General features: G+C 46.3%; 1 protein-coding gene across 3 annotated transcripts in view; it reads right to left on the reverse strand.

Annotated features, from left to right (window-relative positions):
• plcg1 (phospholipase C, gamma 1) overlaps window positions 1–9688 on the reverse strand; it is a 65310-nt gene extending 55622 nt beyond the window's left edge. For 2 of the 3 annotated variants that reach the window (XM_083769366.1, XM_083769364.1), the window contains exons 1-2: window positions 9120–9688; window positions 7073–7366 (exon numbers count right to left, since the gene is read on the reverse strand). In XM_083769366.1, coding sequence (XP_083625492.1) covers window positions 7073–7292 — 220 coding nt within the window. In that variant the 5' untranslated portion in view covers window positions 7293–7366; window positions 9120–9688. The remainder of the gene's footprint in view (window positions 1–7072; window positions 7367–9119) is intronic. The other variant, XM_083769365.1, reaches the window with a different exon arrangement.
• Between the last annotated feature and the right edge of the window lie 12503 nt (window positions 9689–22191).

The following is a 22191-nucleotide window of genomic DNA, read 5'->3' on the forward strand; positions in this document are numbered from 1 at the left end:
CCATGCAAGGTTAGCCTGATTATTATCAGACTGTAGCTTTCTTGAAGCTTCAGTCTGACATTGTCTCCTGTCTGAGCCATTTCAAGGGGGAGGGGATTAGAATTTCCCTCGACCAATAGCCATTGTTGTTGTTTTTCCCTCCTTCCTCATGTGTGTTTTGCGCTGTGTGATGACGCTGAAAACGGGCCTCGGCGCTGATTGGTTGTTTGTTAGACCCACCCCCACCACCGATTCTCATTGGATAAATACATTTTTGTACCGAAGAAATGATAGGTTCACAGTGCAACACCAGACCAAGAGATGCAGTCCACTCAGAGAGTGGGCGGGGTCTTTGGGCTGGATCCAGGCTAATACAAAAGGTACCAACCAGCACATTGGGAGCAATTTGGGGTTCAGTGTCTTGCCCAAGGACACTTCGACATGTAGACAGGAGGAGCCGGGATTCGAACCGCTGACCCATATGGATCATTGGACGACCTGCTCTACCTCCTGAGCCACAGCCGCCCCATAGACAAACAAGAAGTACTTTTGTCCCTACTCCCTACCCAGCAACACATACACATCATGTGTGCATTGTTTCATACAGTGACAGCACAGTTCACAACCAAGAAGCCATGTTGTGATACAATAGAAACTGCAATTGTAAATACAGTAGGCTTTGTTATGACTCACTGCAGTGAAATCCAATTTGTTACTCTGACCTCTGACCTTTAGGACCGATGCAGAGTTCACACTAGCGGCGATAAAGCTACAACAACAGTCAAACATGGCCAACTAACTACAACTGCAGAGTCGCTGTCGATGCGTTGCTGCTGCATAACGCGTTAATGAAACGGGTAGGGGTTAAATATCACAGGAAAACTGTGAGTTAAAAAATGAGTTATTTCTGTGTTCTGTGTAACGAATGAGGAATAGTGGTGGGAACTTGGGAAGAGAGACGGGAGTGGAAATGCTGAAACTAAAACATAATGATTGATTTGACACCACACTGAGTCAATAAGAGCTGCAGCTCGCTCAGCTTTTATTGTTAGTCATGCAGTGATAAACTGGCAGTTTATAGCTTCGTGAATTTAAAAATGATTTTGTGGTCAATTTCTTGTCTCTGACCAGATCTCACCCACCAGTGTTTCCCAAACAGTGGGGTTGGGTCACATTATTTTGTTGTTGAAAATAATTTGATTAAAAGAAACATCACACCCGTGTGAAGTAAGGCTGTCCCCGAACATTCAGGGTTCGAATGTTCGCTCCTTAAGGTTGGCACTCGAATCTTAATTTATGGCCTTGAACCATTCGTTTTTATTTATTTATTATTATTATATTTATTTATTATTATTATTTTTTTACTCAGAAATATTTCTCGCCGAGAATGCGATATGCATATGTTCATGTTGTGTTTACAATAATTTGAAAGTCCTGCAGACGGCAGAAGAGACAAACACAGTGACACACACACACACACACACACACACTCAATGCGCTTCTGAGAGTAGCCGTCACAGGTGGAACAAATTAATGAAAGAGAGACAGCTAACGAGCAAGGCAAGCTTACACTCTCGTTTTAGCTGCCTGCCAGCAACTCATTCAACTATGGCTCATTTTTATGGAATGATGAGCTCGCATCAGGGACGTATGCTGACCATTTGGTTGCCCTACTCGTAGGATATTTGTGCTGCCCCCCTCCCGACGAGAGTGCTGCTAGCCTATTCCTCATGCAGATCGGCTATTTTCGCTGTTTGCGCACACACGGCCGCTCGCAGCAGCGGAGCACAAGTCGCCACTAGACGCTTTGTGTGTGTGTGTGTGTGTGTGTGTGTGTGTGTGTGTGTGTGTGTGTGTGTGTGTGTGCCCGTGCACACGTGTGTGTGTGTTGGGAGAGAGAGAGGGGGAGACGCGCTGCGCTCTGATCATGTTCAAGACGGATATCTCATGTTGTCATTATAGTGTATTAAAAGTAAAGACGGTTGTATCCACGCAAAATGCACACCTTCCCGGTCGGCCAACCCGGTAGCAACCCTCACCAACCCCTGATGAACTTAACCATTATTTCACTGATAGTCTATGCAACGTCGCCCCGGAGGATCTATTTATGAATTGCAGCCTGGTTAAAAGCACTCTGAGAAATAGATTAATTAGAACCAATTAACCAAATGGTTCGGATGTTGGCTCGGAAATTCCTGCAAATGTTCGAGTCCTAAAAACAGGGCTAGGGTACAGCCTTAGTGTGAAGTGAGTGTTGCAACTCTGTGTGGGCGTCCACGGAAGTTCCAGACCTGTGTCCGAAACGGTCGAGTAATGACAGAGTTACCATGTGGGGGTCCCCGGAACATCCAGACCCGCAGAAATGCGGCCAGGGGTCGAGAAATGACAGTTAACAATGTGGGGGTCCCCGGGGTGTCCCTGGGGCTCCCAGGAACATCCAGACCACCAGGAACCAGGGGGGGCCGGGCCGTTTCCGGCAAGCCGCCCTGTGTCCGAAATGGTGAAAACAAACCAAGCTATTTTCTTTGCTTGGACAGACAGACCCAGGGACAGACCCAGGGACACACATAGCTGTGTAATGGAGTGGTTGCACCACTTGTTGAATAATACAGCAGATCTACAAACAGCGATATGCCTGTAGATCGGATATTTTCCGACCTACGGGCTAAAACGTTTGGGAACCATTGGTCCACCCATCTCCATTGGTTGCTGTGGTAATGACGTAACAACATAGGCAGAAGTGTTGCAGATCAGATATTTGTGGTTCAAATGTGATTCACATAAATCAGTTTATGTTTCTTTCCTTTTTTTCCAGACTAAATCTAATCTAAATCCAGTCTGGATAGGCCCAGTCCTTTGAGCTGCCAGTCTGAACATAGCATACTTCTTCTGTGACACCATCAGTGCAGTGTGTCTGTCACTAAATGACATAGAGCGCTTCATCCTGTGTGAACTCTTATGTCAATTCATTGCTATGGCGTGTCAGTTAAATAACTGGTTTAGTTAGTTCTGATGAAAGCATGCCATACAGTGAACAAAGGAACGTTAATGCAACAAATAACAATAGAAGATGACTGAAGATGACTGAGTGTGGTGGTGTTTACATGCAGAGACACATTGTGCTTTCGCTACATTGTGTGTTTGTTTTTGTTACTTAAAACGTCCCTGTCTATCAAAACAAACCCAAAAACCCAAATACAGCTGGCATAGAGGGGAAATGATTGGTAAAACATGTATACATTGTTTTGTTATGCAAAACAGAGAACAGTTACATACATACTATACCCTTAAAAAGGAGTCGGACACAAATGTAGTGTATAACTAGACATGTCGTTACAAACTAGACATGTCGTTACAAATATTAACCAAATGTAACCAACTAAGGGTACCTATTCTGTGCATGTCATAGTAGGCGAATATTCTGTGAAAATAGCAAATCTACAAGCTTGCATATTTTCAGCAAAGAGATGTGGTAGAGGGGAAAAAGGAGGAGGGGACCAAATGAGTAGACCCCTGGGGATTCCCAGTGGTTAAACCCAATACCACCTACTATGTCACTTCAAACCGGAACACAGTAGGTTTACAGCATTCTAAAAATGTCTTCTACATGACAGTTTTCTGAAAAAACTATGTTTCTATGTCAGTGGTTCTTTGATTTTTTCAAAAATAGCAGACCTACAAGCTCCACTAGCGCGCCACCGAGTGGCGCGCTACGAGCTTGTAGATCTGCTATTTTTCAATAGCTAAAGCATAACATAATGCCAACACCAAAAGGGGTTCCCGCCCCAAAATGGGTTAACCACTTTCAACCTGGCAGGGCTGGCAGTGGCATCCCTAATATAGGATATAAAGAAAATAGCCGATCTACAAGCTCACAAGTCACATTGCAACACCTCGTTGTGAGCTGGTAGATTGGCTATATTCGCTATTATTGATCCCATCACTCGCTTGACGAAGGGCACAACCCGTAAATGGTAAATGGTGCATTTATATAGCGCCTTTATCCAAGGCGCTTTACATAGATTGTGCATTACATTCACCCATTCATACACCGATTGCGGCGGAAGCCATGCAAGGTACCAACCAGCACATCGGGAGCAATTTGGGGTTCAGTGTCTTGCCCAAGGACACTTCGACATGTAGACAGGAGGAGGAGCCGGGATTCGAACCGCCGACCCATGGATCATTGGACGACCTGCTCTACCTCCTGGGCCACAGTCGCCGCCTGAAGTCCATTTTACAAATGCCTTCTAAATTTTTCAAAAATAATCAAAATAGAGGGGATGTGTGTGACATCATCATCATACAAGGAAGTTATGCGGAAATGCCTACTGAGTGGCATTTGATCTATTGAAGATTCTGACCTTCAAATGTACATAATTTTTGTATTGATTGTATTGCTGTATTGTTGTATTGTTCTTTCTGCTTTGGCAATGTAAACGTATGTTTTCTCATGCCAATAAAGCCCTTTGAATTGAATTGAATTGAATTGAATTGAATTGAATTGAGTGGCAAAACACTACTTTCTGGCCTTGACAGCCCATACATCCACACAGAAAAGTCATATTTGATTGCATTAGATGACACTCACTTTGCCACTCGATTTGCCATTCACTTCATGCATGCACATACCCTCTAGCAGATGTACAAGCTCGCAGTACGGCACAAAGTGACGCACTTTGAGCTTGTGTATAGCTATTTTTTAATAGCCTAAGGCCCTTAATGATCCCACACTTCCAGTAAAAAATCATTAATGTACATGAATAGAATATAAAGTCGTTATCTTTATATTCTATTTATGTACACTAATGAGCTGTCCGGGGGCCGATATCACCTCTCCAGGAGTATCAAATTACGGCTATGAGCTCATGTGTGTATGAATCCACCTCCCCCCACATCCAAACCCTTTTGTCTCCCTGCTTCATGGCAGAGAAGATGATACCGTTTGGTATGAGGGGGGGGGGGGAAAGTGAGCCTACACAGTCCTCTCTCTGGCTCTCTCTGGCTCTCTCTGGCTCGCATCCGGAGCAGAGTGCAGCTGTGCACAAGGCATCCTGCTACGAGAGAGAGAGAGAGAGAGAGAGAGAGAGAGCTGAACTTCTCACTGGCTGCTGGGAGAGGAGTGGAGCGGCGCTGGAGAGGCCTCCTCCTGCGTGTCCTCAAACCAGACCTTGTGTACTACTAACTACTACTGAATACAAGAGCGCTCGGCCCAAAACACATTCGCCACCGGGTCAGATCCGGGGACCTCGAAACAGTCGCCACTTAGTTGCCACCAGGCATTCCTGAACGTAACCTCAGTAAAAACCTTAACCTCAGTAAAACTAGACCTAAACCTAACCTTAGCCTCAGAAAAACTATATCTAAACCTAACCTTATTCCTAAACTTGACCTCAGTAAAACTACACCTAAACCTAACCTTATTACCTCAGTCAGATTATGCCTAACCTCACCTTATTCCTAAATGTAACCTCTATAAAACTATGCCTAAACCTGATCTTATTCCTAAATGTAACCTTTATAAAACTATACCTAAACCCAACCTTATTACTAAACGTAACCTCAGTAAAACTATACCTAAACCCAACCTTATTACTAAATGTAACCTCTATAAAACTATGCCTAAACCTGATCTTATTCCTAAATGTAACCTTTATAAAACTATACCTAAACCCAACCTTATTACTAAACGTAACCTCAGTAAAACTATACCTAAACCCAACCTTATTACTAAATGTAACCTCTATAAAACTATGCCTAAACCTGATCTTATTCCTAAATGTAACCTTTATAAAACTATACCTAAACCCAACCTTATTACTAAACGTAACCTCAGTAAAACTATACCTAAACCCAACCTTATTACTAAATGTAACCTCTATAAAACTATACCTAAACCCAACCTTATTACTAAACGTAACCTCAGTAAAACTATACCTAAACCCAACCTTATTCCTAAATGTAACCTCAGTAAAACTATACCTAAATCTAACCTTATTCTAGGTCATCTTAACGTCAGTTAAACTACAGTATGCCTAGTCCTAAATGTATACCTTTTGTACAAGAATACAGGAACCGCTGGGGGGGCGAGCGGTCCACGAAGAAAATGGGGTGTTTTGGGGCGAGTGTTCCAGTTACCCTAGTAGTCGTCTCTCGACACAGACTGTTGACTCGCATCAATAATTCAAAGGAAAAGAGGGTGCTGTTTTTCCTTTATTTGATGATGACTACCCTACTAGTAATCACTGGTATCACTTCTTGCGTTTATCGTCATGTTTAAATGACCAACAAAAGGGATACCTTTATTAGTCCCGGCGTGCATAGGGGGTGGGTTATGTTGCAGCTTCAGCCAGCTGATGGCTGCTCAGATGGTTCCGACGAGCACTGCTCGGGGCCATACGGAGCAGTTAGGGGTTGCTCAGGGACACTGCGACAGAACAATGGACTTTTTTTTCCCTACTAGACAGTAGACACCGTCTCTCTTTACCGTTCAGCTATGTCTGCTGGCCCTAACCTGCAGTGCATACCACCATGATACACCTAACCAATTAACCAAACAAACCCTAGTTGTCGTCCACACAGTCCCTATGTTTGGGGCTAAACATTCTGCCAAAAATAGCTTATCAATATCTACAACCTGTCGTGAGCTTGTAGATCGGCTATTTTCGGGCAAAGACATTTAGGCCAGGGCCCCGGTCAACTGGGTTTAACCCATTTTGGGGAGGGAACCCCTTTTGGTGTATTATGTTATTATTTAGCTATTGGAAAATAGCAGATCTACAAGCTCATAGCGCACCACTCGGTGGCGCGCTACGAGCTTGTAGGTCTGCTATTTTTGAAATAATCGTGAAAATATTTCAGGAAAATGGGTTAAGAAGAGTTTAGTTGTTGATACAGCAGCGCCACAGAAGACAAAGTGGAACTGAACTTTCATCTCGTCTTACCCTTGATCTCTGTTTGTCTTATGGATTATGGTCGTTCCTGAACCACTGTAATATTGCTTAGAATGACAGAATACAACCGGATTGAGGTGCATCCGTGTGTGTGTGTGTGTGTGTGTGTGTGTGTGTGTGTGTGTGTGTGTGTTACTCACTTTCCCCTTCAATCTTATCAGTTCCCCGGGTCCAAATAATTGTCCTGGTCTCCAGCTTGACTTGGAAGGTCCTCCTCTCGGGGCGCTGGGACTTCTTGGAGTAGAACAGCGTCAACACCGTCCCCAGCTCCAGGTCCCTGTAGATGTTGTTCATCTCCGTGTCGTTCTCTATCCACGGAACAGGTCCGTTGGAAAAGGAGCCCGCGGTTCCAGCCATCATTGCTTACTTCCCTCGTTTGTTTTCCTTTTCCTTTTCAGAACAATTTGCTCAGTTCCAGAGCTAGACAGGGATTCCTGCAGGAGAAGGGAGGGAGGGGGGGTGGGGGGGAGGGGATGGGGCATGAACAAAAAAAATGAAATAACAATCCCTTGTTGCAAGTCTTCTGTTGTGGCGATACTGCACAATGAAGTTTGCACTTATCAATGGTTCTTAAAACGTTTTCATTTCAAGGACCCCTTCTTATAAGATCCGAGATGATAAAGACCCTTCATAAAGATATGAGATTGTATAAATGAAACCAAATGGACCCCTAAAAGAGTTACAGACCTGTAAGGGTCACTGAGGGTCCCTGCCTGGACGGTATATTTCAAAGCACTGCTTTAAGTGTTTATTTTTCTTAAATCAAAATGTTTTAGTTTTTTTAAGTTAAATGCTGTATATTCTGTGGAATCATTACTATATACTGAGTGTTTGTTCAGTAAAAGGGGTCTTTCCCGTCTCTCCAGCTCGGTAAACAGAAAATACATTTTCACTTTTTCAGGTTGATCACCAATTTCATCCAATCGCGAAAGAGCGCCCATTTATCAGCTTCCAATTCCTATATTTTTGGTTTAATTTCATCGGTTCCAATTTCGTGTTTATCCTGTGTTCTGTATGAGGTGACGTCTCATGATTCCTGATTGGATGAAATTTGTATCCTGACCAGAAAATGTATTTTCCGTTTACTGAAGAGCTGGAGAGACAGGGAGATCCCCGTTACTGAAATGATTACTATATGCCCCTGCACCTATATAACAAACAAAAAGTATATGCCCCCACCTACATAACAAACAAAACAAAACACCTAAACACAGCGAGAAGACAATGCTGCAGGTAAACACCACCACACTACTCCAGTGGCTGATGGCTGATGAGGGGAAAATGTATTTACTGTTGTGTTATGTAATGTAAACACGGGGAAAAATGACATGCCTTTAATAACACTTAATTTTTAACAAAGTATCACTGAGGAGGATTTCTGGGGTCCCAGAGATTCCCGGGAAAAAGCATCAAATGTAGGCTGAAACTGGGGGTCCTTGAAATGAAAGAGGTCACAAACACTTGTCCTATTATTGTTACACTGTTGAAGAAGTTAAAATCAAAGACACCATATAACTCTGAGAGACCCAGTCCCGATTTATTCAATCCTTTTTAGCACTGTATTTGTATTAAAACTGTACTGCGCTTTTTTGCTAACTGTAAAAGAAAAGTATTCAATCAAACAATGAGTGTACAAGTGGCACCAAATGGACCCATACCGATATGTCCATTTGTACGCTCTCAATTTAAGAGTTACAGATGTGTCCATTTCCCCCATAAATTAAATAAAATCCACGGGTTTGTATCTCTAGTCTGGAGTGTGACATGCTGATTTTCACAGCCAGACTCGGAGTCTCCCGCTGACTAGACTAGACTTATCAACTTTAGGCCTGTTACAATATGCTACAATGTATCAGAGCAGTAAAGTTTCCCTTTGAGCCGTGCGTTCCCGTTTGTTGTCACACTGGATACAAGTGTTGCCGAATGGGAAGAGACTGAGACAGAGTGGATACAATGTAACAACAACAACAACAACCACACGCTCTAGCTTCTATGTATCCAGGGGGTTGGTTGGTTACTTGGTAGTTATGAAGGAACGGGCCAAAGGGGAAAAGAATGGCTGATTTCCACCGCTGCCAACCCCCCCACCCCCCAGGTACAAGTGGCTAGCATAAGATTTGTTTTAGCCCCCAGCAGCCCCCCACATGGCTGCATAATGTAGCCTCTTTTCGTCCTCGCCTTCCTTACCTTGTAGAAATTTCAACGGGGACAACACGCAGCCAGCGAGCCTCCGCGGCAGAAACAACACGTCGTCGCCGCAAAAATCTCGGCGACAGCCCCGCACAAGAGCACATCTCCGACGGCCTTAACAAAAAAAACTTGTCCTCCTCCTCCTCCTCCAGGTCTTTCCACCCGTTTTTTGGGGGGTGGTTTAAAGGTTGGTTGTTATAATATTATTATTATATCATCATGGTGGCCGCCGGCCCCCCTCCCTCCCCAGCAGTGAATCAATGTACTCCACCGGGCCCCCCCTCTCCGCTTCTTCTTGCCGTGAAAGATATTATTATTCCCCCCCTGTTTTGTCCTGCTGGCTCGGCTTCGTAGTCGTGGTGCTGCCCTTCTTCGTGGCTGGCTGGCTGGCTGCCGCTACACTACAGCCCGTCCATGGAGAGAGAGAGAGAGAGAGAGAGAGAGAGACAGTCTAGGGGAAAAGAACTGTGGATGAATCCGCAAGTTGAGCTCTGGTCTCCCGGCTAGAGGGGCTGTGTTGCTGCGGGCCCTTCCCCCCACCCTGCCTACTAGTGCCTACCGTATTACCGAGCACCGCCACCACCGACCCCTCATGTACATGATACAACAAAGCGGCTGTTGCACGCGTCGGCCCCTTTAAGCCGCGATCTCGCGAGAGCCGAAAAGACCAGATTTACAAGCTCACAATGTGTCGCAGGAGCGACGCGTTGTGAGCTTGTGGATCTGGTCCTTTTGTCGCGCGACACCGTGGTACTGCTGCGACGTATGCGTATATTATGTGCTTTTCGAAGACGGTGACAGACAGACAGTGACACTGCACTGACTGGCTTCTCGTGGCTTGCTTGTTGCTGCTTGCTTTGCTTAATTGCTTGTCATACCGGTATAGTTAATTAACAGTTTAGAATTAAACCAATCGTGGCTAATTATTTACCCCCCCCCCCCCTCCTCCGCACACACACCTGTTGATCAAAGAATACAGCAGTTGTTAGTTTGCACCCTGTCAGTTGTGGAAGAAGTATAGCCTACATACTCACATCCCCCCCCACACCCCCCCATTTCCCCTCACTGTATATGTATCTTTTCCCTTTTTGCTTCCTATGTGATGAATTCCTGTTCTGTTCTTTAGCTACATAGAAATGTCTATTTGTACGTCTCTAAATGTTTTGATGAATTGAACAATGTGGACCCTGGGTCGTCCACTCACAGTTAACAGTCTTTGTATTGAGTTTGTGCTTGAAATGTACTGTAATTCATGCAAACTGTTAATAAATATTTCAATCAATCAATCAAAACATGTAGTTTTTGTTTTTGTAGTTTTTGAGGGGCCCCTATCGACGCTATGTGTGCGCGTGTACCCCTGCCCCAAACAGCGATGATTTGATTGGCTGAGCAGGGAATTGAGGTTAAAAAGTGAGGACAGGAAATTGAGGGCGCCAAAAGTGATTAGCAGGAATGAGGATGTGTGATGTTGTATGGTGATAAGAAGGCCCCTCACTTCACACAGCCGTGTGAAAATCACTGTATTCATAATGAATACAAATGTCAATTTGTCCAACCTGTATGTTACTATACAATATATTTAATTGGGGTGGTTTTATTTGGTGTCAAAGGTCATGTCTCACCTGGACACAGGATCTGACACGAATTTTGACTTGATGCTGAAGATTCAATTTATCCCCTGAGCAAGCAGGCAGGCTCTATTTAGCTCAATGGTAGCCTCGATATACCCAGGCTTTCATTTCGTCTAGCTCAATGGTAGCCTCGATATACCCAGGCTTTCATTTCGTCTAGCTCAATGGTAAATGCAGTGGCGTGCACAGATAGACACTAGGGGGTGCTAGAGCACCCCCTGCTCTTAAAAAAAATAAAAAAAAATAAAAACGTTTTCTTTTTTTTTCTTTATTTGTAGTGTGTGGACTATGCGGTGACATGGATCAAATCTTGATAAAAAATGATTCTACTATATTATTTAGGCCCCCACAATCTAAAGCTATGTTTCTATGTCAGTGGTTCTTCGATAAAAAAAAATAGCAGACCTACAAGCTCGTAGTGGCGCGCTATGAGCTTGTAGATCTGCAAAATGGGTTCCCGCCCCAAAATGTGCTGCACAAGGTGCCCTTTTTTTCAGTTGAGCACCCCTCTAAATGTCAGCACTTGTTCAGGAAACCGGATTCAAATTCGGGCCGGGGGTAGAGGAGGAAATTGTTTCATCATAAGAAAAACTCTGACTGTTAAAACCCCATAACCACAAAACCACAAAAGAGTCAGAGGGTCGTCAGGCAACTCCTTGCAACCATTATGAGTTGACAACGGATAAACCCATTCTGAACGGGCACCCATTTTGGTGTCAGCATCATGTCGTGCTTTAGCTATTGAAAAATAGCTGATCTACAAGCTCATATCGCGCCACCGAGTGGCGCGATACGAGCTTGTAGGTCTGCTATTTTTGAAGAATCGAAGAGCGACTGACATTTTTAGAATCTGATCTCAGGTCAGAATGGGTTCATCAGGACCAGTGTGTGTCCGGCGGAAACCTCGTATGAATCTGATCTCAGGTCAGAATGGGTTAAGTTGCATCGCTCTCAAGTAGACCGGTGGCCAACGGGCTCGTACAGGTCTATTCACTTTAATGTTGCTGCTGGTAAAGGTGGGGCTGATTTTAATTTACCTCATTCTGACCTGAGATCAGATTCTAAAAATGTCTATTACATCCTGACAGTTTCATTATTAACCCATTCTGACCTGAGATCAGATTCTAAAAGTGTCTTCGATTTTTCAAAAATAGCAGACCTACAAGCTTGTAGATCTGCTATCTTTCAATAGCTAAAGCATAACATGATGCCAACACCAAAATGGGTGCCCAGTCAGAATGGGTTAATGTGCTACTGGGTATAGCTTAATTAACAACCAGTAATAACATCAGTTAATGCAGTGTTGTATTAATGATCCAAATCTGCAAAGATTAAAACTGTCATAACTGTAGTGGGGGGAAAAAACCCCCCAAAAAACACAATATTTGCCTCAGATTAAAAGATTAAAGAGATTAAAAGATTATAAGGTAACCGGAACGCTCTCCTCAAAACACACTTGCGGTTAAGGTCATGTTTAGGAATAAGGTTAGGTTATTAAGGCATAGTTTTACAGAGGTTAAGGGTAGAAATACGTTTAAGTTTAGGCATAGTTAAATTACTGAGGTTAAATTTAGGCATAGTTTTACTAAGGTTAAGGTTAGGTTTATATAGGCACAGTTTTACAGAGGTAGGTTAGCCTACATTTAGGAACTAGAAAATTCGCAATTTAAAAAAATTGCAGAGTGTGGTTGCCGCAGTGGCTTACATATGCCCCTCCCACTAGTATTGCCAGCCAATTACAATTTCAAGTCACGCCTTAGATCATGCGTAAGTAATTCGGAGGGGATTTAACCCCCGGAATTCATGTTTTTGCGACAAACGGTTACATTTCTCGCATTTGCTTTTAGAACTTGGTTGATTGAACCACCCCGGACATGTGATTGAAATGTGGGATGGATTGGACATTCCGTTCGTGATTTATGGCATTTTTTGTGATATAGGCCCCTCCTACTAACTTCGGAAGACGATTACGGCCGAACGATACGCACTTTCAAAATTCTGCAGTTCAGTTTTAATTGGATGGGTCCAGAGATCACGTGTGCCGATTTCTGTGAGATTTGGACAAAATCTGTAGGAGGAAAAGCAAAAAGTGTGTTTTGGACAAAATTCAAAATGGCGGAAAATCTATCATGGCGGAAATGGGCGTGGCCTATGATGCGTCATGACCCAAGGAATCCAGGGAAAAAATATTTTTTATTTTACGACCTACGGTTCAAGAGTTATAAGCCAAAAGGTAAAGTGGGCTGTTATAGCGCCACCATGAGGCCGACCGATAAAATTTTAGGGTTAAATAATTTTAGGGATAATGTTGAATTATCCCTAAAAGTTTTGTAACTATAGTGATTACAGTCTCCGAGGAACAAATACTTGAATGTGAATTTTTGCCTTTTCCCATTCATGTCAATGGGGAAATTTAAAAATCACTTTCACCTAGAAACTACATTCACACTTTGTTATTCAGCTTACTGTGGAGACACATGCTGGAACTTTTTAGTATTGAGTTTGTGCTTGAAATGTACTGTAATTCGACAATCAATCAATCAATCACTGACCTTGAGCAGTATAAATGACCTTCATAAGATTAGTAAATGACCTTCACCAGTATATATGACCTTCACCAGTATATATGACCTTGACCAGTATAAATGACCTTGACCAGTATAAATGACCTTGACCAGTATGCGGTCCGTGACCATGGACTATAGCCTTTCTCTTTTCCGCGATTTTCACCTTTTTTTTTTCAAATCCTCCGAAATCGAAAAAAAACGACATACTATTGTATGACCTCCGAGACCATGGATTAATGACCTTGACATGTATAAATGACCTTCACCAGTATAAATGACCTTGATCAGTATAAATGACCTTCACCAGTATAAATGACCTTGATCAGTATAAATGACCTTGACCAGTATAAATGACCTTGATCAGTGTAAATTACCTTGACCAGTATAAATTACCTTGACCAGTATGCAGTCCGACACCATAGACTATAGCCCTTCACTTTTCCGCGATTTTCACCTTTTTTAAAATCCTCAACAATGATGAAGAATCGCGCACTATAGCGCGCTGCTCAATGACCTCTGAGACCATGGACCAATGAACCATGTAAATACAACACATTGAGCAGGGCACTGCAGGGAGTTGAACCCCGTTCAATGAACCATGTAAATACAACACATTGAGCAGGGCACTGCAGGGAGTTGAACCCCGTTCAATGAACCATGTAAATACAACACATTGAGCAGGGCACTGCAGGGAGTTGAACCCCGTTCAATGAACCATGTAAATACAACACATTGAGCAGGGCACTGCAGGGAGTTGAACCCCGTTCAATGAACCATGTAAATACAACACATTGAGCAGGGCACTGCAGGGAGTTGAACCCCGTTCCGGTAAACCAGAAGTACGACACCAGTGCCTTAGGTTTTGTGTTGTCCTTTACAGGTCCTTTCGTTGAAATGTAAATTTTACATTTCAAACAGTAAAGTAATGTATAAAGAAGAGAAACACAAAAGCACAAAAATAACATTTTCAAATTACCTTTGCTTTGATTTTTTAAACTTTCTCTTTTGCCGACCTCCCACATTTCATTCGATGATTAACAAAAAACAGTGTTGGATCTGTAAGGATCCATTTGGTTACACGTGCGTGCGTGTGTACATGCTTCGATAACCAGTGTTGGACCTGTAAGGGTCAATTTGGTTACATGTGTTACACTCTCAGAGTTAAAGACCTGTAAGGGTCTATTTGGTTACATGTGTTACACTCTCAGAATGACAGACCTGTAAGGGTCCATTTGGTTACATGTGTTACACTCTCAGACTTACAGACATGGACCAAATGGTCCATTTGGTTACACTAGACCTGTACGTGCCCGTCGGCCACCATATATACTCTCAGAGTTAGAGCTGTAAGGGTCCATTTGGTTACATGTGTTACACTCTCAGAGTTACATTTGGTTAGCGTGTGCATGCACATGTGCGCCCGTGCGTGTGTAGGTGCATGTGTGTGTGCGTGCGTGTGTGCACGCTTCAATGACCACTGTTGGACCCCATGGGGATCAAGGACCTCAGGGAGCCACCCATAATTCACAACGGTCACAGCGAACTCTGTTGCGTCACAACTGGTGGCCAACAGTCATAACCAACACCGCCGCCGACCCACAGGAGAATACCATCGCACAGTGGTATCAGACCAACCACAATCAGCCAGCCCTCAAACCAAACCCTTCGAACTAGAAGAACTCGAAACTGCAATGGGAAAGTTGAGCACCTGGGACCTAACGCAAAGACCTGGCTCGTGGGGATACTGAATAAATGCATGGCACAGAAAACCATCCCTTCTGTCTGGAGAAAGGCCAAAGGTTGCAATCCCCAAACCTGGCAAAGACCCATCATCCCCAAAGAGCTACCGACCCATTTCCCTCCTCTGCATCACCTACAAGAGAGGCTGCTACTCCAACGCCTCATGCCACTCATAGACACCAAGCTGACTAAAGACCAAGCTGGTTTCCGTCCCGGCCGCTCCTGTGCTGGACAGAGCTCAACCTCACCCAACCTCTGGCTTGCTCAGCTCGCATTCTGAGCTGGCTGGCTTGCCAGAAAGGCTGGTTCTGTTGCTGCAAGGCAGGGCGGAGCAGACTGGGCCAGGCCTCGAGAGAGGCCTGGCTGAGCTGACTGAGCAAGGATAGTATGGCTGCAGTGGCTGACTGCAAGGGCTGATATGCTCTGGCTTGGCAGCCTGACTTTCTACACTGGCTGACTGGCGGAGCTGACTGGCTGCGTTCGCTGACTGGGCAGGCTTGCTGGCTAGCTGGCTTGCTGAGCTCCCTGAGGGAAGCTTTGGGATGGATCTCTAGGGGCATCGGCTTGTGTTGAGCCTTCCAACGGCGTCTACCTTGATCTCCGTCCTAAGAAAGAAAGACAGAAAAAGAAAGACACGCACAAACCCAACTATGCAGCTTCCACCTGAGGAACCGAGACGCGAAAAAAGAACTGAGCGTCACTTGGGATGGTCACAAACTCTCCAACCATACCCACCCCATGTATCTTGGAGTTACACTGGAGAACACAAAAGCCACGGTCAACACCCACAATAACATCCTGTGAAAACTAGTGAACTCCAAGAGGGGCGCAGACCCACAAACCATCCGTGCAACTGCCATGGCCCTGTCTTTCTCTACAGCAGAGTATGCCTGCTCAAGCTGGAGCCGATCACGTCACACCAAATTGGTCGACACAGCCCTAAATGACACCTGTCGCATCAACACGGGATGCGTCAAGACAACACCTGTCCCGTGCCTTTATGCACTAGCCGGCACCTCCCCCCGCACATCAGACAACTGTGTATCGCTCAAGATGAATGGAGAACACAGGAGATAGACAGTGAAGTTGGGAATGAACGAAGGAAAGTCTGGAATTAAATGATAGAGAACACCTCACACACACATAGTTTCCTTTCGTGGCTGTTTACATTCGAGGGTTGCCGGTCCTCTCGAACGGAACAGTTTAACGTCATGCCCAGGACGAAAAGATATAGAGAACACCAACATGACAAATAACAGCAGGAAGGCATGGGCCACAATCCACCGTCTTGGCAAAGACCACACCACCCATAATTCACAACGGTCACAGCAAACTCTATTGCATCACAACTGGTGTAGTTATTGGATGGAGCCCGCACACCACCAAAAAAAGAAAAACAACATACTATAGTATGCCCTCCGTGACCATGGACTTTAGCCTTTCGCTTTTCTGCGATTTAACCTTTTTTCAAATCCTCAACAATGATGAAGAATCGTGCACTATAGCGTGCCACTTAATGACCTTGACCAATATCAATGACCTTGAGCAGTATAAATGACCTTCAATAAGACTAGTAAATTACCTTGACCAGTATAAATGACCTTGACAAGTACAAATGACCTTGACCAGTATAAATGACCTTCACCAGTAGAAATGACCGTGACCAGTATATGACTGTGACCAGTATACATGACCTTCATGAGACTAGTAAATGACCTTGACCAGTATAAATGACCTTTATAAGACTAGTAAATGATCTTCACCAGTATAAATGACCTTGACCAGTATGCGGTCCGTGACCATGGACTATAGCCTTTTGCTTTTCCTTGATTTTCACCTTTAAAAAATCCTCAACAATGATGAAGAATCACGCACTATAGCGCGCCGCTCAATGACCTGAGACCATGGACCAATGAATGAAATACAACACATTGAGCAGGGCACTGCAGGGAGTTGAACCCCGTTCCGGTAAACCAGAAGTCCGACACCAGTGCCTTAGTTTTTGTGTTGTTGTTCATTTAAAGGTCCAGGTGTGCATACGCATGTGCGCCTGTGCGTGTGTAGGTGCATGTGTGCATGTGTGTGTGCACGCTTCAATGACCACTGTTGGACCCAATGGAGATCAAGGACCTCAGGGAGCCACCCATAATTCACAACGGTCACAGCAAACTCTGTTGCATCACAACTGGTGGCCAACAGTCGTAACCAACACCGCCGCCGACCCACAGGAGAATACCATCGCACAGTGGTATCAGACCAACCACAATCAGCCAGCCCTCAAACCAAACCATTCGACCTAGAAGAACTCGAAACCCGGAAAAGCAGCAGGGATTGATGACATACTGGCAGAAATTATACAGCACCTGGAACCTAACGCAAAGACCTGGCTCGTGGGGATGCTGAACACATGCATGGCACAGAAAACCATCCCTTCTGTCTGGAGAAAGGTCAAAGTGGTTGCAATCCCCAAACCTGGCAAAGACCCATCATCCTCAAAGAGCTACCGACCCATTTCCCTCCTCTGCATCACCTACAAGAGAGGCTGCTACTCCAACGCCTCATACCACTCATAGACACCAAGCTGACTAAAGACCAAGCTGGTTTCCGTCCCGTCCTGTGCTGGACAGAGCTCAACCTCACCCAACACATTGAGGATGGGTTTGAGGGAAAACAAATAACTGGAGCAGCAACTGGAGGGCGAAGCAAGCACGCAGGCAGCTTGTGCCTGCCTGCGTGCCTGCCTGCCTTCCTGCCTGCCTTCCTCATGTGGAAGCTGCATAGTTGACTTTGTGTGTGTCTTTCTTTTACTGTCTGTCTTTCTTAGGATGAAGATCAAGGTAGACGCCGTTGGAAGGCTCAACACAAGCCGATGCCCCTAGAGATCCATCCCAAAGCTTCCCTCAGGGAGTCCAGCAAGCCAGCTAGCCAGCAAGCCCGCCCAGTCAGCCAACGCAGCCAGCCAGCTCCGCCAGTCAGCCAGTGTAGAAAGTCAGGCTGACAAGCCAGAGCATATCAGCCCTTGCAGTCCGCCATTGCAGCCATACCAGCCTTGCTCAGTCAGCTCAGCCAGGCCTCTCTCGAGGCCTGGCTCTCTGTCTGCCTGGCCCGGTCTGCCCTGCCCTGCCTTGCAGCAACAGAACCAGCCTTGCTAGCAAGCCAGCCAGCTCAGAATACGAGCTCAGCAAGCCAGCGCAGCTGGCAAGCACGCAGTTAGTCTTAACCAGTTTCAGACAGGCAGGCCAAGGCAGACAGACAGGAAGACCGAGGCGCCTAGGCAGGCAGACAGGCCAGGAAGGCAACAAAGTGCAGGCAGGGGGACTATCCGGCCTAAGGCTGCGCTGCAAGGGTTGGAGCCTGGCCAGCTCCTGCTGATCTCCGCTGAGTGGCTGTGGCTGCACAGTAAGGCTGCAGTAACCTAGTCTGGGCTTGTTGCTGCACTGGCTTGCTCAGCTCGCATTCTGAGCTGGCTGGCTTGCCAGAAAGGCTGGTTCTGTTGCTGCAAGGCAGGGCGGGGCAGACCGGGCCAGGCAGACAGAGAGCCAGGCCTCGAGAGAGGCCTGGCTGAGCTGACTGAGCAAGGCTGGCATGGCTGCAGTGGCTGACTGCAAGGGCTGATATGCTCTGGCTTGGCAGCCTGACTTTCTACACTGGCTGACTGGCGGAGCTGACTGGCTGCGTTCGCTGACTGGGCAGGCTTGCTGGCTAGCTGGCTTGCTGGGCTCCCTGAGGGAAGCTTTGGGATGGATCTCTAGGGGCATCGGCTTGTGTTGAGCCTTCCAACGGCGTCTACCTTGATCTCCGTCCTAAGAAAGAAAGACAGAAAAAGAAAGACACACACAAACCCAACTATGCAGCTTCCACCTGAGGAACCGAGACGCGAAAAAAGAACTGAGCGTCACTTGGGATGGTCACAAACTCTCCAACCATACCCACCCCATGTATCTTGGAGTTACACTGGACAGGACACTCTTCTTCAACAAACACCTGGAGAACACAAAAGCCACGGTCAACACCCACAATAACATCCTGTGAAAACTAGTGAACTCCAAGAGGGGCGCAGACCCACAAACAATCTGTGCAACTGCCATGGCCCTGTCTTTCTCTACAGCAGAGTATGCCTGCTCAAGCTGGAGCCGATCACGTCACACCAAATTGGTCGACACAGCCCTAAATGACACCTGTCGCATCAACACGGGATGCGTCAAGACAACACCTGTCCCGTGCCTTTATGCGCTAGCCGGCACCTCCCCCCGCACATCAGACGACTGTGTATCGCTCAAGATGAATGGAGAACACAGGAGATAGACAGTGAAGTTGGGAATGAACGAAGGAAAGTCTGGAATTAAATGATAGAGAACACCTCACACACACATAGTTTCCTTTTGTGGCTGTTTACATTCGAGGGTCGCCGGTCCTCTCGAACGGAACAGTTTAACGTCATGCCCAGGACGAAAAGATATAGAGAACACCAACATGACAAATAACAGCAGGAAGGCATGGGCCACAATCCACCGTCTTGGCAAAGACCACACCACCCATAATTCACAACGGTCACAGCAAACTCTATTGCATCACAACTGGTGTAGTTATTGGATGGAGCCCGCACACCACCAAAAAATGAAAAACAACATACTATAGTATGCCCTCCGTGACCATGGACTTTAGCCTTTCGCTTTTCTGCGATTTAACCTTTTTTCAAATCCTCAACAATGATGAAGAATCGCGCACTATAGCGTGCCACTTAATGACCTTGACCAATATCAATGACCTTGAGCAGTATAAATTACCTTCAATAAGGCTAGTAAATGACCTTGACCAGTATAAATGACCTTGACAAGTACAAATGACCTTGACCAGTATAAATGACCTTCACCAGTAGAAATGACCGTGACCAGTATATGACTGTGACCAGTATAAATTACCTTCATGAGACTAGTAAATGACCTTGACCAGTGTAAATGACCTTTACAAGACTAGTAAATGATCTTCCCCAGTATAAATGACCTTGACCAGTATGCGGTCCGTGACCATGGACTATAGCCTTTTGCTTTTCCTTGATTTTCACCTTTAAAAAATCCTCAACAATGATGAAGAATCGCGCACAATAGCGCGCCGCTCAATGACCTGAGACCATGGACCAATGAATGAAATACAACACATTTGAGCAGGGCACTGCAGGGAGTTGAACCCCGTTCCGGTAAACCAGAAGTCCGACACCAGTGCCTTAGTTTTTGTGTTGTTGTTCATTTAAAGGTCCAGGTGTGCATACGCATGTGCGCCTGTGCGTGTGTAGGTGCATGTGTGCATGTGTGTGTGCACGCTTCACCACTGTTGGACCCCATGGGGATCAAGGACCTCAGGGAGCCACCCATAATTCACAACGGTCACAGCGAACTCTGTTGCATCACAACTGGTGGCCAACAGTCGTAACCAACACCGCCGCCGACCCAAAGGAGAATACAATCGCACAGTGGTATCAGACCAACCACAATCAGCCAGCTCTCAAACCAAACCCTTCGACCTAGAAGAACTCGAAACTGCAATGGGAAAGTTGAAACCCGGAAAAGCAGCAGGGATTGATGACATACTGGCAGAAATGATACAGCACCTGGAACCTAACGCAAAGACCTGGCTCGTGGGGATGCTGAACACATGCATGGCACAGAAAACCATCCCTTCTGTCTGGAGAAAGGCCAAAGTGGTTGCAATCCCCAAACCTGGCAAAGACCCATCATCCTCAAAGAGCTACCGACCCATTTCCCTCCTCTGCATCACCTACAAGAGAGGCTGCTACTCCAACGCCTCATGCCACTCATAGACACCAAGCTGACTAAAGACCAAGGTGGTTTCCGTCCCGTCCTGTGCTGTGCTGGACAGAGCTCAACCTCACCCAACACATTGAGGATGGGTTTGAGAGAAAACAAATAACTGGAGCAGCAACTGGAGGGCGAAGCAAGCACGCAGGCAGCTTGTGCCTGCGTGCCTGCCTTCCTGCCTGCCTTCCTCATGTGGAAGCTGCATAGTTGACTTTGTGTGTGTCTTTCTTTTTCTGTCTGTCTTTCTTAGGATGAAGATCAAGGTAGACGCCGTTGGAAGGCTCAACACAAGCCGATGCCCCTAGAGATCCATCCCAAAGCTTCCCTCAGGGAGTCCAGCAAGCCAGCTAGCCAGCAAGCCCGCCCAGTCAGCCAACGCAGCCAGCCAGCTCCGCCAGTCAGCCAGTGTAGAAAGTCAGGCTGACAAGCCAGAGCATATCAGCCCTTGCAGTCCGCCATTGCAGCCATACCAGCCTTGCTCAGTCAGCTCAGCCAGGCCTCTCTCGAGGCCTGGCTCTCTGTCTGCCTGGCCCGGTCTGCCCTGCCCTGCCTTGCAGCAACAGAACCAGCCTTGCTAGCAAGCCAGCCAGCTCAGAATACGAGCTCAGCAAGCCAGCGCAGCTGGCAAGCACGCAGTTAGTCTTAACCAGTTTCAGACAGGCAGGCCAAGGCAGACAGACAGGAAGACCGAGGCGCCTAGGCAGGCAGACAGGCCAGGAAGGCAACAAAGTGCAGGCAGGGGGACTATCCGGCCTAAGGCTGCGCTGCAAGGGTTGGAGCCTGGCCAGCTCCTGCTGATCTCCGCTGAGTGGCTGTGGCTGCACAGTAAGGCTGCAGTAACCTAGTCTGGGCTTGTTGCTGCACTGGCTTGCTCAGCTCGCATTCTGAGCTGGCTGGCTTGCCAGAAAGGCTGGTTCTGTTGCTGCAAGGCAGGGCGGGGCAGACCGGGCCAGGCAGACAGAGAGCCAGGCCTCGAGAGAGGCCTGGCTGAGCTGACTGAGCAAGGCTGGCATGGCTGCAGTGGCTGACTGCAAGGGCTGATATGCTCTGGCTTGGCAGCCTGACTATCTACACTGGCTGACTGGCGGAGCTGACTGGCTGCGTTCGCTGACTGGGCAGGCTTGCTGGCTAGCTGGCATGCTGGGCTCCCTGAGGGAAGCTTTGGGATGGATCTCTAGGGGCACCGGCTTGTGTTGAGCCTTCCAACGGCGTCTACCTTGATCTCCGTCCTAAGAAAGAAAGACAGAAAAAGAAAGACACACAAACCCAACTATGCAGCTTCCACCTGAGGAACCGAGACGCGAAAAAAGAACTG

This window comes from Protomyctophum parallelum (genome assembly GCF_964188405.1).
Source record: "Protomyctophum parallelum genome assembly, chromosome: 7".
Taxonomy (NCBI): domain Eukaryota; kingdom Metazoa; phylum Chordata; class Actinopteri; order Myctophiformes; family Myctophidae; genus Protomyctophum; species Protomyctophum parallelum.